At 32.6% G+C, this 15,897-nt stretch overlaps 2 protein-coding genes and 1 pseudogene across 2 annotated transcripts; all 3 read left to right on the top strand.

Annotated features, from left to right (window-relative positions):
- Positions 1-577: 577 nt before the first annotated feature.
- On the top strand, positions 578-4,973 carry LOC106360755 (annotated as a pseudogene).
- A 220-nt stretch (positions 4,974-5,193) lies between these two features.
- On the top strand, positions 5,194-5,744 carry LOC106376122 (cysteine proteinase inhibitor 4-like). Its single transcript, XM_013816171.3, has one exon. The coding sequence runs from the start codon at positions 5,280-5,282 to the stop codon at positions 5,628-5,630; it is 351 nt and encodes a 116-aa protein (XP_013671625.1). The 5' UTR covers positions 5,194-5,279; the 3' UTR covers positions 5,631-5,744.
- A 1,369-nt stretch (positions 5,745-7,113) lies between these two features.
- Positions 7,114-7,695, top strand: LOC106376132 (cysteine proteinase inhibitor 4-like). Its single transcript, XM_013816197.3, has one exon. It carries the CDS (start codon positions 7,180-7,182, stop codon positions 7,516-7,518), a length of 339 nt encoding a protein of 112 aa, XP_013671651.1. The 5' UTR covers positions 7,114-7,179; the 3' UTR covers positions 7,519-7,695.
- Positions 7,696-15,897: the final 8,202 nt, after the last annotated feature.

The following is a 15,897-nucleotide window of genomic DNA, read 5'->3' on the forward strand; positions in this document are numbered from 1 at the left end:
TTGGTTTCATATGAGAAAATCATGTACTCATTATTAGACAGTCCTCACTAAAATGTTCATAGATTCATTGTAACTTGGTAACTTTCAAATTATAATAAATTTGACAGAATAGAAAACATACCAATAGAAAAATTAGGATGGGCTAGGCCATGATAGACGTCAATGAAGTTTGAAAAACAATAACAGTTGGACTTCAGGATTGGATCGATCTTCAAAACTATAGAGGAGTTATTGAGGTTAAGATGAAATCGGTTCTTTTACAACCGAACACGCTCTGTTGTAGGATTCAAACTGATTTTTTTTTTTTATTTTAAAGCAGTTACCTTCCTCCAGAGGCATTTCGGTTGAAGAATCCAAATCTTCGAGAAAATTGGCTTGCATGGTATTTCCCTGTTTGAGAGACGTAAAAATGAGTTAGTAAAAACTAAAAACATTAACATAACGGATACATGTAAGTTATAACAATAAAAAAAAAGAATCATGACAATTACTCGTATCCCTTATTAGATAAGGAAATTACCTAACGGGGTTATACGCTCCTTTGTAAATGTTATGAGAAGGAGACGGTGATGAAACAATGAAGGTATGCGACCTTATTTTTATATGGATAGTTGAACGTATTAGGGTGGATTTGCGTAGATAATCGTCTTCTTAATTATCGGAATTCAAATTAATCCTTGAATATCAAGTACTTGCCTTAAAACACATCCATGCGAATCACTTTCCCTATTATAGGAAACAAACTGTAAATCTGGTCAACTTAATAAAAAAATTAATCAATCAGCATCTATTTAAAATACATCTAAATAAAGTTTCGACAATGACTTTCCTTAACAAATTTGAATTATATTAATAACTATATATATTACCGAAATATTGATATATTTAGCTTTATACATTCCAATTTTGTAATATTAGGAAGATCGTGGATTATGGCAAGTATCACGTGATTGACAATACCCAGCTCCATCTTTGTAGGGTAAGTGTCGTCGTATTCACGTACTTTTTATATGGAAAGTCGCACGTATTAAGGTTGTACTAGATTTTGACCCGCGCAGGCGCGCGGGTGTATATTTTGAAAAATATGTTGATATTTGTTTTTCATGTAATTATTAGGATTTGGAAAAATGAATCCGAGGAACATAACCGATACCGATCCAAAGATATAGTACCAAACCCAAACATAAATTGATTAAATATTCTAATTATTCAAAATTTTGTTATTTAGAGAACCGAATCTGATCCGAACCGAAGTATTTGGGTATCCGAATTTATCTAAAAATAGATTTATATACTTATATATATTAATTATTTTTAGATTTAACGTATATAAAACATCAAAAATGATACTTTTAAATTGGTTTAAATACTTGAAAATATATATAGATAGTCAAAAGTAAATATCTGAAATAGTTAAAGTATACTCAAATCACCAAAAATACTTAAAATAATTATTGATTTCGTATCCAAAATTTTAAATCAAGCCAATTGATATGTTAAGCTTAAGTATTATGACATATGTTATTCAAATTTATACGTAATATATTATTTTATTTATATATTTTGAGAAATTTAAAATATATAATGATTTAAGACTTTAAAAATAATTTAAATTAGTTATCCAAACCCAAACCAAACCCGCAAAGATCCAAATCGAACTCAAACCAAAATTTAGAAACATTCTAATAAGGCTGAAATTTTTGACCCCGAAAACTCAAAATACAAACCGATCAGAACTAAACCCGTATGGGTATCCAAAAGCCTATCCCTAGTCATTATTATATATCGTATTTTATCATCATATAATTAATCGTATTTTATATGTACCATCATATAAGTAATCATATAATTAATAGTATTTTATACATACCATCATATAAATAATTACATATATTATATTTTTAAAACTTAATATGAAATATGAAAACCATAATTTGAGTTGGTATTTCAAATTGGGCTTTGTATTATATTTTTCTTATATATATTGACAATATTTTTTTATAATGGTTATTGAAAAATAGTTTAGTAAAAATCTATTTTTGAATATATGTATATTTTTGAATCAATTTTTGATATAAATCAAATTTGAATTATTATTTTGATTTGAAATATGTATATAAAGTTTAAATTTTGTTTTATGGTTAGTTTAGAAAAAAAAATTTTAGGGAATTAGATTGACCCATTTTGGTATATTTTAAAAGTGGCCTAGATAACTTTCAATTTTTTAAAAAAACATAAGCCCATTACTTTTTTTTCTTAATACTACTATCCTTGTTTTCAAACAAAATTTTTTTTTTTAAAAGACTGCAATCCATGTTTCCAAACACTCCAAATTTTTAAAAATCCTATTCAAGTCTCCAAACACTCCAATTTTGTACTTGAGTTTTAATAAGATAGATATTCGAAAACGTATGTGCCAAAAGCCTGCAATCATGAAATATAATTATATTTACAATAAAGATCCATAAAATGAAACTTATACTATATGTTTGTGCCAATGACATGACATGTAAATATGTAATTACCCTAAGCTAAAGATGACTATTAAAAAAATGATATGAGGTGAAATGTGGTGTTGAAACATAAGTAATGGCAAAGTTGTTAATCACACATGAAGCCAATGTTTATTTTAAAAAGTTATCCTCGAATAATAAGAAGGGGATATGTCTTTTACACTTTTTGCTATCGTGTTTGTCTATTTCTATTGGTTATTGTGTTTGGACAAGTCCTATCTTCATCTTCAGTTGCTAAGCAGTGAACTTCCCCTTGTAATACTAAGTCTTTACAGACCTGATGCCCTATGAACAAAACAGTCTTTACAGACACTGAGCTTAATGCCTATTCCCTTTTGTCTCTCTGTCTAGGTGATTATGAACTTATCATATCTTTGCCTATAGTTTTGTAGATAGCATCTGGCTTTAAATGTACACTCGACTAAACAGTTGGTTATCAAGATATTAACATCTGATTAGCTTCATGCTTGTGATTATATATATATATACTAGTGTCACATAACGACAGTAAGACTTACGAACGTGTTTGTTCTTTTTTGAAATGTAGCTTTCGAAAACTATAGCTTACTCACTCCATTAACTTTTTATTCTTACTGCAAATACTCCTTCCCTCTTCTCTTCTCTTCTCTTACACTTCAGAAACATTTCAAACTATATTCATCTTGCCCTCATCTCTCCACATATAGACACAGTCTAAATAGAAGTATGTTGAGAAATATAGAGGTCATGTCTTGCTAATGTGAGGAGAGGATTTGCGTTAGTGTTCTGTTTCATTCTTCTGCTTTTGTCATCCAATATTGGTTGTTCCAATGCTCGTCGTCTAGGGTTTCACAAGCAACATCACAAGGTTGCTTCTTCAGCACAAGATGTTGTAAATGGTGGAGGAAGGAAGAGGGTATTGGGTGGAGTGGAGACAGGGGGAGAAGTAGTGGTCATGGATTATCAAGCCTCATCATAAGCCTCCCATCCACAACGAGAAGGCTTAAAATTACTCCATCTCTCTATACATCATATGATCACCACACTGTTATATGCATTCACCATGCTGGTGGTTCTAATGACACTTGTGCTATAGTCACTACCAACTTCTTTTGTTCTCTCTTTCTTCGTTCCATAAAACAAACAAGCTGCTGCACCTCTTCCTTAATAGTATACTGTATTTCATGTGGAAATGTTGCTTACTTTTAGAACGAACTCTTCACCATCATTTTAGCTCTAAGTAGCTTCAGAAAAAACTTTACACACTTCTGCATAAGGAAAGGAGGATAACATGATCAATGCACTTGGGTAAGAGCCTAAGATTATATATGCACACTCAACGCCATTTAAGTCTCTCTCTGCCTAGTATTAGCAGTTCAAAGAAGTATCATCAAACGCTTGGCAAGCACATGTGTGTGAAAGGGAAAACTCTCTGTAACTATTTTATGAACACAGAAGACAACACAAAACTGTTTGTCTAGGAGAAGAAAACACAAGTGGGTAGATGTTACTCTTATGCTACTCTCCATGTCTTAATATGTAAATAATTGTGTAGAGACTATAGGAGTAGCAATGAGCAAGCATCAAGAGATGATCACTAGAGCATGGCAAAGTCGGTCACCTTCAGAAATATGTGATTCTACAACGGAAATAACGGTTCGAAAACAAAAACGTACCGGTATGCTTGTCTTAATACACTTATACAAGTAACAGCACTGTGCTTAAACCCAGTCAGTTTTAGTTGACGTTTCCTCAGAAGCAAGTCTCGCTACAACAAAAAGATTAGAGAAAGCCTCAGCAGAGAGAAACAACATTTATAGACTTTCATATGAAGATCATATAAATAAGGAGGAGCACTGACAATTAAATCGTTTCTTTGGGATCTTGCCCTCGTTTAGTGAATAAAGAAAGTTCTTCACAGCGTCGGCAATGAATCTGGCAGAGTACTGCCATAGAAAAAAATATTGTACGTATGGATACAGTAAAAAAGACAATATAAATATGCTAGGAGCCATTAGGAGCACCTGAACCATAACCACATTGTATTTTCAGTTGGTGCAATCACTGCAATCCAAAATATCTGATGAAGCTTGAGTATTTACCTGTGTTGTTAACTTCGTAATTTGGAGTCTCTCCATGCCTCCGCAGCTGCAGTCTCCTCCATGCGGTCGTGTCTACTGTAAATAAGAAAAGGCCAGGGTAATCTGAGCCGTTGATTTGAGTTTTGATTAGGATATTAAATCTAGAACCTTGGATCAGGCTTTGGGCATACAAATATTTTCAGGAGGCAATAACATACATTTGAGCCTCAATCAATTCCATTAGAGTCTTTCTGTGATTGTAGATTTTCTCGAGTAAGTTGGCTGAGCTCAAGACCAACGATCAACATATACTTCACCTCGGTCTAAGAAATCTTCTGTGACTCTGTGTTTAATTTGAACTAGGATTTTGAACCGTTCATAAGTTTGCTCCCGAGATTATGAAGCAAACGACGGCGTAGGATCTCATAGGACTACTCCGATCTGGACCCATTTAGTGCTGACTCCATTACTTAACAATGACGCTTCTACACTACACGTGTGGGGACAGCCACAGTTGACTCTATCACGTGTACTTGTCGTACGCCACGTGGATGGATCCATTTGTCTGTGTCAAAGACAATAGACTTGTCACCACGTAAGACCTATTGGGCTCTCCGTAAATTTCTTGACTCATCTATAAAAGGGACGACACCATTAAGACTCGAGAAAGAAAAAAAAAGACAAGAACAAAAAACAAAAACAAAAAATGATGAAGTGTTTGATCTGTCTCTCTCTTATCCTCCTCCCTCTCATCTCCGTCGTGGAAGGTAATCTTGGTGGCTTAGGTAATCTCGGTGGCTGGAAGCCGATTGATTTATCTGATCTGAACATCCAATCGCTCGCCAACTATGCGATTAATGAGCATAACGTGCAATCTAAGGCGAACCTTGTGTTCGTGAAGATCGTCGAGGGGAAGGAGCAAGTGGTTACCGGAAAGAGGTACGATCTGACAATCGCGGCGAAGGATGGCAGTGGCGCCACAAAGAACTACGAGGCCATCGTGGTGGAAAGGCCGTGGGATCATTACAAGAGCCTTGAGTCATTCAAGGCCTTATAGATTAGAATCGATATATTATAATAATTTGAAGGTTTGATAACTTGATAATTTGAGATTTTGATATTATGTTTATTGTTTTTTGGAATAAAATCTAAAGCATAGATATGTCTCTTATTTGAGAAGATCTTTGCGCGTTACTTTGAGCTTCTATCTAATTTAATTATTTTGGGTTGAATCAATCGAGATGACAAGTTGATGAACGGGTGCATTGATTCGTGACTTTTGGCTAGACTGAACCCGAAAATTCGACCAATAAAAATAAATTGGTTATCCGAACCGATTTAAAGATCCACAGATTATGGGTTTTATGACCAACCCAAATGGGCATCGGAAAAACTTTTTTTTTTAAATGACAAAAAGGTAATTTATCTGAACCGAATTCAATATCCGAAAAAATTTAAAAATTTTGAAATGGCAAAAAAATAAATCCAAATGGATATACAAAAAACTTTAAAAAATTAAAATGACAAAAATCTGATTTCATTCTTAATATGTATCTAAAATATACTAAGATATTATTAAATATCTGAAATAATTTATCTATTGCATAAATAATTTAATACATAGTTTTGGTATTTGGTCAATATTGATATTTGTATGTTTTAACAATCGCATCTGAAATTTAAATAAATTTGTTTATAAAGTTTATCCAATATTCTTTAGTTAAATAGTGTTTCTTAGATTTATAAAATCTAACAGTTAATTTTAATTTATTTACGTTTATTATGCATGATTTTCATCTTTATACAAGACTTTAGTTATTATGATGTTTGATATTGTCACATCATAAGAAAGAGTCTCGTAAGATTGATAGTCGAGTCTCCCAATTTCACAATAATATAGTTAAATGAACATTGTAATTAAAAACTATATAATTACAATATTGTAAATGAACATTGTACACAAATTTATTGAAAATATTAAAAATATATTCAGTTTAAAATTAACAACAAGAAATGGACGGGCTTTCCAGTTTCCATGCAACTTAGTAATTAGTTTTCATCTTTTGAGCCATTTTTACCACAAAAAAGAAAAAAAAAACTTTTGAGCCATTAACTTCATATTTTCAACACTGCAATTTGCATATTTTCTCAACAGTAGATTTATTTTCCACACTTTTATAAAGTAAATTTTGGCAAATTGATAATCTCATCATACCTGAAAGTAGGTGACAAGTCTCAAATCTTTCCCTGGCAATCTCCACAGGAGGATTTGAACAGTACGTTTACTTCCGAGTTTATGATCCATGGAAACGATGTCGTATGAGCTCTTCGTCACTGTTTAGTAATCAACAAATTTAAGCCAATAAATAATTACTCCATTAGTCGACAATGAGTCTTCAGCAGCACGTTAAGGGGTCAGCCATCGTTGACTCTATAACATGTACGTTTGTACGCCACGTGAGTGGATGAATCCCGTTGTCAAATCTGACGGTGGAAAATGTAAATATTTGGAAGTATCTGACCAAATCAGTCTATAAAAATCTCCAAAACCAACCGTACGGTGTAAGACTCAAGAAAGGAAAAGAGAAAAAGAACCCCAAAAAAATATGATGAAGTCCTTGATTTGTTTCTCGCTCATCCTCCTCCCTCTCATCTTCGTTGTGGAAGCGTTTCCCGGTGACGGTGAGCTTGTGTCAATCAAAGATGTCTCGGCTCGAAACATTAGAGAGGTCGCCAAGTATGCGATAGATGAGCATAACTCGGAATCGGATGATAATCTTGTGTTCGTTAAGATCATCGAGGGAAAGTGGAAAGTGCGCTCCGCGATATTAATATACGATCTGACCATCGCGGCTAAGAATGAGGGTGGTGCGACCAAGAACTACAAGACTGTCGTGATGGAATCTGGGAGGGACAAGATCCTTTACTCATTCAATGAGGTGTAAGTCGAGATATGAGATATCATAATTTGAGGCTTTGACGACATTGTATGTTTCTTTGATGTTTTTGTTGTTTTGGAATAAAAACTGAATTGGAGATATTTTTTTTCCTGAAAGATTCCATAAAAAGTTCTGTTGTTTTCTTTTCCTTAAAGATTCCATAAAAGTTCTGTGTTACTTGGAGCTCTAGTTTGAGACTGACTTTATTTTATATATAAGACCAATGTACAAGCATTAAAACTATATACAAAGAGACTATATACCTCAGTATGATCCTTCTTTGTTGGCTGTGGAGAGCAATGAAAGGCTGAATCACTTTATGATAAAAATCATCGCATAACTAACTGATGCGAGTCGAGAAGCTTTGGTCACTGATGTGCTTAACTTTTAAATAATATATAATTGTCATATACATTGATATTGGGTCCAAATGCACATGCTATTGTTGTGTGTTTTGGCAAACCGAACAGACTATTTATATCTTGCTCACGTTCTAAGATCCGTAATTTATGCTATAAACAAATTGTTTGGATAATAGAGAAAAGAAGTGATGATTTATTTTTTTCAGAAAACAAAACGAGGTGTTTAAGCCCATTCAAGAATTCATTCTTTGTTGGAAAGCCCATTGGATCAATATATCAAACATAATTAAGCTTTAAACTGAACGAGTCTTCTCCTTCCCCAGTACATGATTTTTGTTTAGTTTGGGCTGTTGTATGACATGTTCGAAAATGCTGCCGCCTACCGTCTAGGTGTTGTTTGGAGCTTAACCGCGTGAATCTCCTAGATTATATTTGATTGCGAAGTGATTTTATCGCATGTTCTTTTTACAATCAATTTTACAAAACAAATACGATGTAATTAGTGAAATTGATGACATATCTTATAGCTTAATATAACATGGACAATTGCATTTAATGCCAATTTATATTTTTGGTAAACATTTTTTTTTTTGTCGTCAATTATACAGACTCATATTGACTCTGTAAACCAAACCGGGTGATCTGCATCCATGTGAACGACAAAAGATGGTTGCTTCCTATAACTGCGTGCTAGACTATCCGCCTTTGAGTTTTGCGTCCGTAGTACATAGATAAGCACTGATCGGGTGAAAAACTCTTTCAGAGTCTTGATGTCTTCCAAATAACTTGCAAAAACTGGTCACTCCTCTGGTTCCAAAACCATTTTCACCAATTGAGAACAATCCGTTGCAAACGTAACCTGAAATTGACATAAATTCCTCATACATTCCATTGCCCATAATAATGCCTCCATCTCCGCATGAAGAGGCGAGAGGCTAGTCCGAACATTTCTTGCCCCCATCAATCCATCAAACCCTACCAAAGTACTGAACCAACTTTGTCCTAAGAAATTAGAACCTTCTTTCCACGAACCATCCGTAAAACACCATCTTCCAGGAATTGATTGTAAACTTTTTAAAATATTGTAATAACTCATATATTACATTTAATGTCAATTTATATTTTTGGAATTTTTTTTAGAATATGGGAATAACTCATAAATCATCATTAAAATAAATATATTCAAATATGGCATTATAAATTTTGAAATATAATTTAATTATATATTTTTAAATTATAAAATTTTATTACTAAAATTTTCAAAAATGTATACCATTTTTTTAGAAAATTATATAAATTTAATCGTAAAATCATTATTACCTTATATATCTACAAATTTTATAAATATTTTTTAATTTTATTTGTTGGTAATTATGCAACTTTTACAAATGTATTTAATATATTTAATTAAAATAAATAGATAGATTTTAGACAATTGCATTTAATGTTAATTTATATTTTTGGTTACCTTCTTAAAATATCGCAATAACTCATATATTACATTTAATGTCAATTTATGTTTTCGGAATTTTTTTAAGAATATGGGAATAACTCATAAATCATCATTAAAATAAATATATTCAAATATGGCATTATAAATTTCGAAATATAATTTAATTATATATTTTTAAATTATACAATTTTATTACTAAAATTTTCAAAAATATATACAATTTTTCTAGAAAATTATAAAAATTTAATCGTAAAATCATTATTTTCTTATATATCTATAAATTTTATAAATATTGTTTAATTTTATTTTTTGGTAATTATGCAACATTTACAAATGTATTTAATATATTTAATTAAAATAAATAGATAGAAAAATTTATCTAAGATTATAATTTCAAATATATACATGCATATTCTTAAATATAATTTTTATGTTTAATTAATCAAATTTATATTAAAATATTGATACAAAGAAAAAAATCTACAATATTAATAAAATTTTATTTTAAAATATAATTTATATTTATCTGTTAAAAAATATTTTAAACTTTTTTTACTGCACATGAAGACACCTAGTATTACCAAATAGGTGAAGTAAAGCGTTGACTGCGCTGAACCATATTGATACACGTAATTTCTGCGTTGACCCATGTAATTCCCGCGTACTTTTTTTATTTAGTTTATTATCTTTTAGTCACAATTTTGTGTAATTATCTATTACCAAATAATTATAATCTCCTATATATTAGTTGAGAAACATTATAACTTCTTTTTGTAGCCACATGTCATTACTACGATGATTCTTAAAATCCTTAGAGAAATAGGTTGGTCCATCTAATTATATAATAAACTTATTATTAAACTAACCATAATTTCATCATTTATGTTTTTTTTATTATTTCCTCAAATAAAAGTTACATAATTGTCTAATGTGACTAAGGTATATATGACAACTAATGATTTTGAATAAGAATGATTCGATAAAAATTAGTGTATCTTATATCATATTTTTTTTTAAATTTTAAACTATTAAAATAAATTAAATAACCACATTAACCATATAATAAAAATTTAGATTTTTCTATATATGTTATATTTTAAATTTTTAAAAATGATTATAAATTACTAAAATTGTTAAAATTCTCACATTCAAATTTTATGATCCATTGTTTAAAAAAATTTTATGTAAAAATACAAATGATTACAAAAACATATAAGTAAACTATATACCAAATAAAATACATAATTATTTTAATTTCGAAATTTACTTTGAATAAATATTTTTTGATAAAGTCTTTGAACAAATATTGACAACTTAATTTTTAAAAATTATAAATTAATAAAACTATTAATCTCACAATGACCATTTTGTTATCAGTAATTTAACGTTTTTGCTATAAAAGATACAAATGATCAAAAAAAAATATCAGTAGAAATTTAATTATATATCCTACGAAATAGAAAAAAATTGTTTCGATTAATGAAATTTATGTTCGCACCAATTTAATTATAGATATAATACCTATAATAATTTGTTTTTATAATGTTCTCTTGTGTGGATCTTAACCTAGTTAGTTATTAAGTCCAAAACCATTGTTCAAACCCCAAAAAACACATACATACTGTATTTTGGAGGTTTTTTCGTATTAAAACCCTAATCTAAATGTTGGACAAATCAAATAGAGAATTTTTAAAATTATTTATAAAAAATTATATAATTATCTTTAAGAATTTGTGTCATCACGTTTAAAATTAGATAGACATATTATAAATATATTAACTTGTATTTAAAACTAGGTCCGCGTATTTTTCGAATACTCTCTGATTTTTTGATAATTTGCTAGGCACGATCTTACTAACCGACTAGCACCTCGCGCGATTCCGAACTGGGTTGTATGTGATTTTTTTTTAGTGTTTGGAAACAAATCCAAGTTCTGAAGCTGTTTAAATTTGTATTTAACTAATAAAAATATAATATGAAGAAAAGATCGTTTTTAGAAAGTAAAAAAACTTCAATAGCTAATTAAATTAGCTTGTAACTACGAATAAATAACGATAACACTGTATATATTTTCGATGGTTGGAAATCTAAAATGTTTACTTTACTGAAAAAAGTTTACAATAAATTTGATTTTATCAATTTTTCTGAAGTAGAGTGGTTTATTTGGTACAAAATCGTAGTTTTTTTTTTTGAAGTGAAAGGCTAATCATGATACATGGAAAAAGATTTGTGCGTGGACCCTTTCATTACTACAATCTTTATTTTGCATTACATTATTTGGTCAATCTTCCATCCCATATCCACTTAATTTTTTTCTACATAATTTAAAGGAGTATTATTCTAAAGTTTAAACCCACTTAAGTGTTTTTGTTTGATTATATTCCACGATATTTTATGCAGGAGACACGTGCGAAGTTTCAACTTCAACGCAAATTTGTTAAGAAAACACAAAAGTAAAAACTGATAATGTTTGAAATGGAAAACACTTTTGTTTGTGCATCTAACTATCATTCGTATTCCTTAATCCTTATACCCGCCGCATATTTTCTAGGCTGTTCGAATGAATACACGCATGTAGTTTTAAGCAAACTTTGTAATCATTATTATGCATTCAAAATGAGATTGGATCTACACCTTTTCTTGTTCCTTTGGCGGCATGTTTACTTTTTCTAAGTCATTAGTGACTTAGTGATGGTTATGACTTTTGTATGGTGCTATATTTAGTTGGATTAATTTTGAGTTTTGATTTCCATTATTGGGACACTAGTAAACGAGTAATTATATGAACATATAATGGTCAAAAAAACATTATTTACACGTGTGGGTAATAAGAGGGTATGACCACAAAAAAAGTTGACTAATAACATGAATAGCATGGCGTCATACGAATGTACTCCCATCCTTTCTAATAAGTTGAGATGTCCTTTTATTTCTTCTACGCCACATTTTATCCAAAACTCTATAAACAATATTTCTTCTCCATAATTGAACTATAACATTTTAGGATATCTTTCTATTTAAACAATTTGTGGAATAGCGACGGCCCGTTGAATTTTCTTCTCTTGAAACATGTTAATTTGTTTTATTGACCATTAATTAACGGCTCATGCTAAGAAATACCATATATATTTTTTTAATTATATATGAATATTATGATACCGCTAAAATGATTTAGATTAGTCACGTGTTGACATGTGTTGATCTTCTGTCATTTTAACCTAGAATTTTTGTTCTCAAGTAGTCGAGTTAATCACCACCATACTATAAGTTTTGGTTAAATATATATATTATATTGAAAATTGTTTTACTATAATTTCTTATTAAGTAAAATATTGAATCGTGGATACGATGACCACCTTGTATGAACTGAATCCTCTCAATTAGCAAAAAGCATTGACAGAAGCTTCAAGCTGAGCCTCTCGAAGATATATTAAATAAATAGATTAAAAAGAAAAGCGCTAATTAAAAAGTATTGGTAATTATTTCTTTTAAAAATACTAAATGGCTGCTTTTGAATTATCTTTTGGTCCGGAGAAAATGAGTAACACGGTTCGAACAAAGTGAGTAACGCGTAGAAGCTGGTGAATCAGGACCGCTAGACTTTTTATGAGATCCCTTGAATTATGAGAAAAAGACCAAAGTAGCACTAAATCAAGTTTTTGTTTCAAAGAAGCTGGTAAGTCACTTTTTCTCTCTCGACACAAAACAAAAAAAAAATCATCTCCTCCCCTCCGGCACGGTGGCCTCGGCGCCGTCGCCGGTGGCTCTCTCTTAACCCTTCCTCTTTTCTTCTTTGCTTTCCCCTCGCTCTACGTCCTGCAGCTGATATGTCGAAGCCCTAGGGAGCTCTGCCGGAAGCTGGCTCTCTGGATCTGGAGCTCGGTGACAGATCTAGTCTATGGTGGCCTTCCCCGGTGTCAAGATGAGGCAGCAAGGCGTTTTGGTAAGGGGAGAGTCGGATTTTGGGTGGTGAGTACCGATGAGCGTTTTTCCCAGATCTGTCTTGCTTCATCGGTTACTTCCGCGAGTTGGTGGCGCGTGGGCTTTGGAAGAGTCTCACTCGACTCGGATCTGTCCTTTCGTCGGTGTGGAGAGGCGGTTGTCTCCATTAGTTTGTCGCCTTGGTGTCTCGGCTTTGGACTCGGTCTCAACCCCTTTCAAGATGTGCCTCGGAGGTCCTCGACTTCTAGACGTGCAGCGGTGGTCTCTTCTCTGGCGGTGTCAGATGCAAGTTTCCTCAATGGCGCGTGAAGACCTTTGGCTCTCTTGACGCGTGGAGTTGTCTATGCTCAGGCGTCGGAGATCCGGTGGTGTTCCTCGGTCTTTGTCTCCTCCAGCCTTCGGTTTAAACAGCAGAGAGCCCTTCTCGGAACTGTGCACCTTCTGTTTTGGGTTTCTCGAGCCGGTTCTTCTTTGTATCTGCAACTCCGTCCTGTCACCGGTTGTTGCTTCAGCCTAGCCTTTTGATTCATCCTCTAGTTTTTAGAGGTGATGCGTGTGAGATGGTTGGACCTTCAGGTGGTCTCTGCAGGTTCATTTTCCTCTCCGTGACGGCACGTTTGGTCTCCGGCTATCCCAGTGCCTTGTGGGTCTTTGATCTTCTCGGCAAGTTGGAGTCCATCAATGGCTTGCAGGTGCTCGTCTCAGCGTGTTTTTAGCCAGCCACATCTCAGCCTGTTTTACGGCTTCTTTTGGCCGAAGCGTCTCTGTTTCGGTTCTAGAAAGCCTTCAGTTTATCTCTTCACTCCCCCTATCTATAAATCAAGTTCAAGTCTCGGGTTAGTGTGTCGAATACGACCTCTCCGTATCTCCGTACTGGTCAGGGTCTGCCAAGAGAGACGGACTTGTTGAGGATGGCGGTTCCCCTTAACTAGTTGGTCTGTTTCGATTTCCATTTTTTGATAGTCGGTAAGAGAAAGAGAGTGTCGTGTGGATCGAGCAGCTGTGTGTTGGCGCTGGTTTGAGAGAAAGTATCTTTGCAGTGGTCGTCTAAATTTCGATTTGGTCGGCGTCGTTGGCCGCGGACTTCTGGTGATGACGGGAACCGGTAACGGATCCCTGAACCTTAGGTTTTTTCCCTCCCGCTGTTTTTATGCTGTTCTCTCTTTGTGTAATAGTGATAAGCCTAATTTATTTGTGAGATTTACTGTTTATTCGACGACTAGCCGGAGGTCTTGTTCCGGTTCCCTTTTTTCGGGTTGATATTTTAATCTAATATATATATTAAAAAAAAAAAAAAAAAAAAAGATCAAAAGTCATAAAAATAGCACTCAAGAGCTGGGGTTTAGGGTTTAGAGTTTAGGGTTTATAGTTTAGAGTTTAGGTTTTAGGATTTAGAGTTGAGAATTGAGGTTTTGGGGATAAGATTTCAAATTTTGAAAAATAAAAAGATTTAAATTATTCAAAAGATAAAATGTTATTTTGGTCATTTTAGTTTTTGAGTGCTATTTTTGTGATATAAACTTAGAAATGTGTTATTTTAGAGATTTGACCATGAATTATTGTATGACATTTTAACAATGGTGGTTTAGTCATCCTTTTTAGATGGTTTTGTGATTGATAATTCGGGATTCTGCTAGTATAAGCGTGGACAATTCAAGTACGTACATAATACATAGGACTGGAACCGGATCTAAGGTTTATTGTCACTTGCTGAAAAATCATGATAACATTGCGTGAATGACTTTGTCCAAAAAATAAACATTGAGTGAATGACTTTGAACCTAAAGTTAAACTATTTAAACTAAAACTATCCAATATTAAATTAAGTTGGATAATTATAATTATTTAATAGTTTTAAATTAAAATTTATTGAATAATTTAATCAAATTTGTATTAAACCAAAATAATATAACTCTAATATATATACAATGTATTAATTTAAAAATAATCATAACTTCAAAATACTAGTTTAAGTAAAATACTAAGAACCAGAATTTTTTTGATTATTAATAGTTATGTTTTTAACACTAATAATATTCGAACTGATACATATTTATACCTATAATGTTCTTTCCCATAGAAATGAACAGTTAGGAACGTAGAGTTTCTCTCTCCTTTTGTTCTGTTTTCTCTCTAAAATCCGACACAGAGGAAGGATCGAGATGAAACTTCTTCCGGAGTTCTATCAATTTCATCTCCTGTTAGCTAGTTTAATTTTGGGAAGCGGTGATACTTTTTACACCGTTGTCGCCAGCTTTCGTTTCTGGGAAATGGTGGCTCTAACAACATCGGTTTCGCCGGCTATCGTCTCCGGGAAAGAGGTGGCTCTGATAACACTGTCCTTTCTCCGGCTTCTTCTCCGGTTTGATCTGGAATCAGTTCTCGATCTACGTTTTTGCTCTCTCTTTACCCAATCAACTCTCGATCTGAATATCCTTGTTGACTTTTGGATTGATCGTAGACGATTGATGTATCTTAAAGCGTAAATCGGTGTTTCAAGATCAATAGTTTCAACGGTTTTGGGCTCCAGGGTGGAGATTTGGTCGCGCTTTGTTTTTGATCCTGCGGAAGAGGTTGTCGACTTATGGTGGATTTCCGAGGACTGCGGCGACGGAGGTTGCATACCGG

This window comes from Brassica napus, chromosome A1, assembly GCF_020379485.1.
Source record: "Brassica napus cultivar Da-Ae chromosome A1, Da-Ae, whole genome shotgun sequence".
Classification (NCBI taxonomy): Eukaryota; Viridiplantae; Streptophyta; class Magnoliopsida; order Brassicales; family Brassicaceae; genus Brassica; species Brassica napus.

Excerpts from the sequence above, each read along its gene's own strand:
- LOC106376122 (XM_013816171.3), top strand. The coding sequence starts at position 5,280 with ATGATGAAGTGTTTGATCTGTCTCTCTCTTATCCTCCTCCCTCTCATC.
- LOC106376132 (XM_013816197.3), top strand. The coding sequence starts at position 7,180 with ATGATGAAGTCCTTGATTTGTTTCTCGCTCATCCTCCTCCCTCTCATC.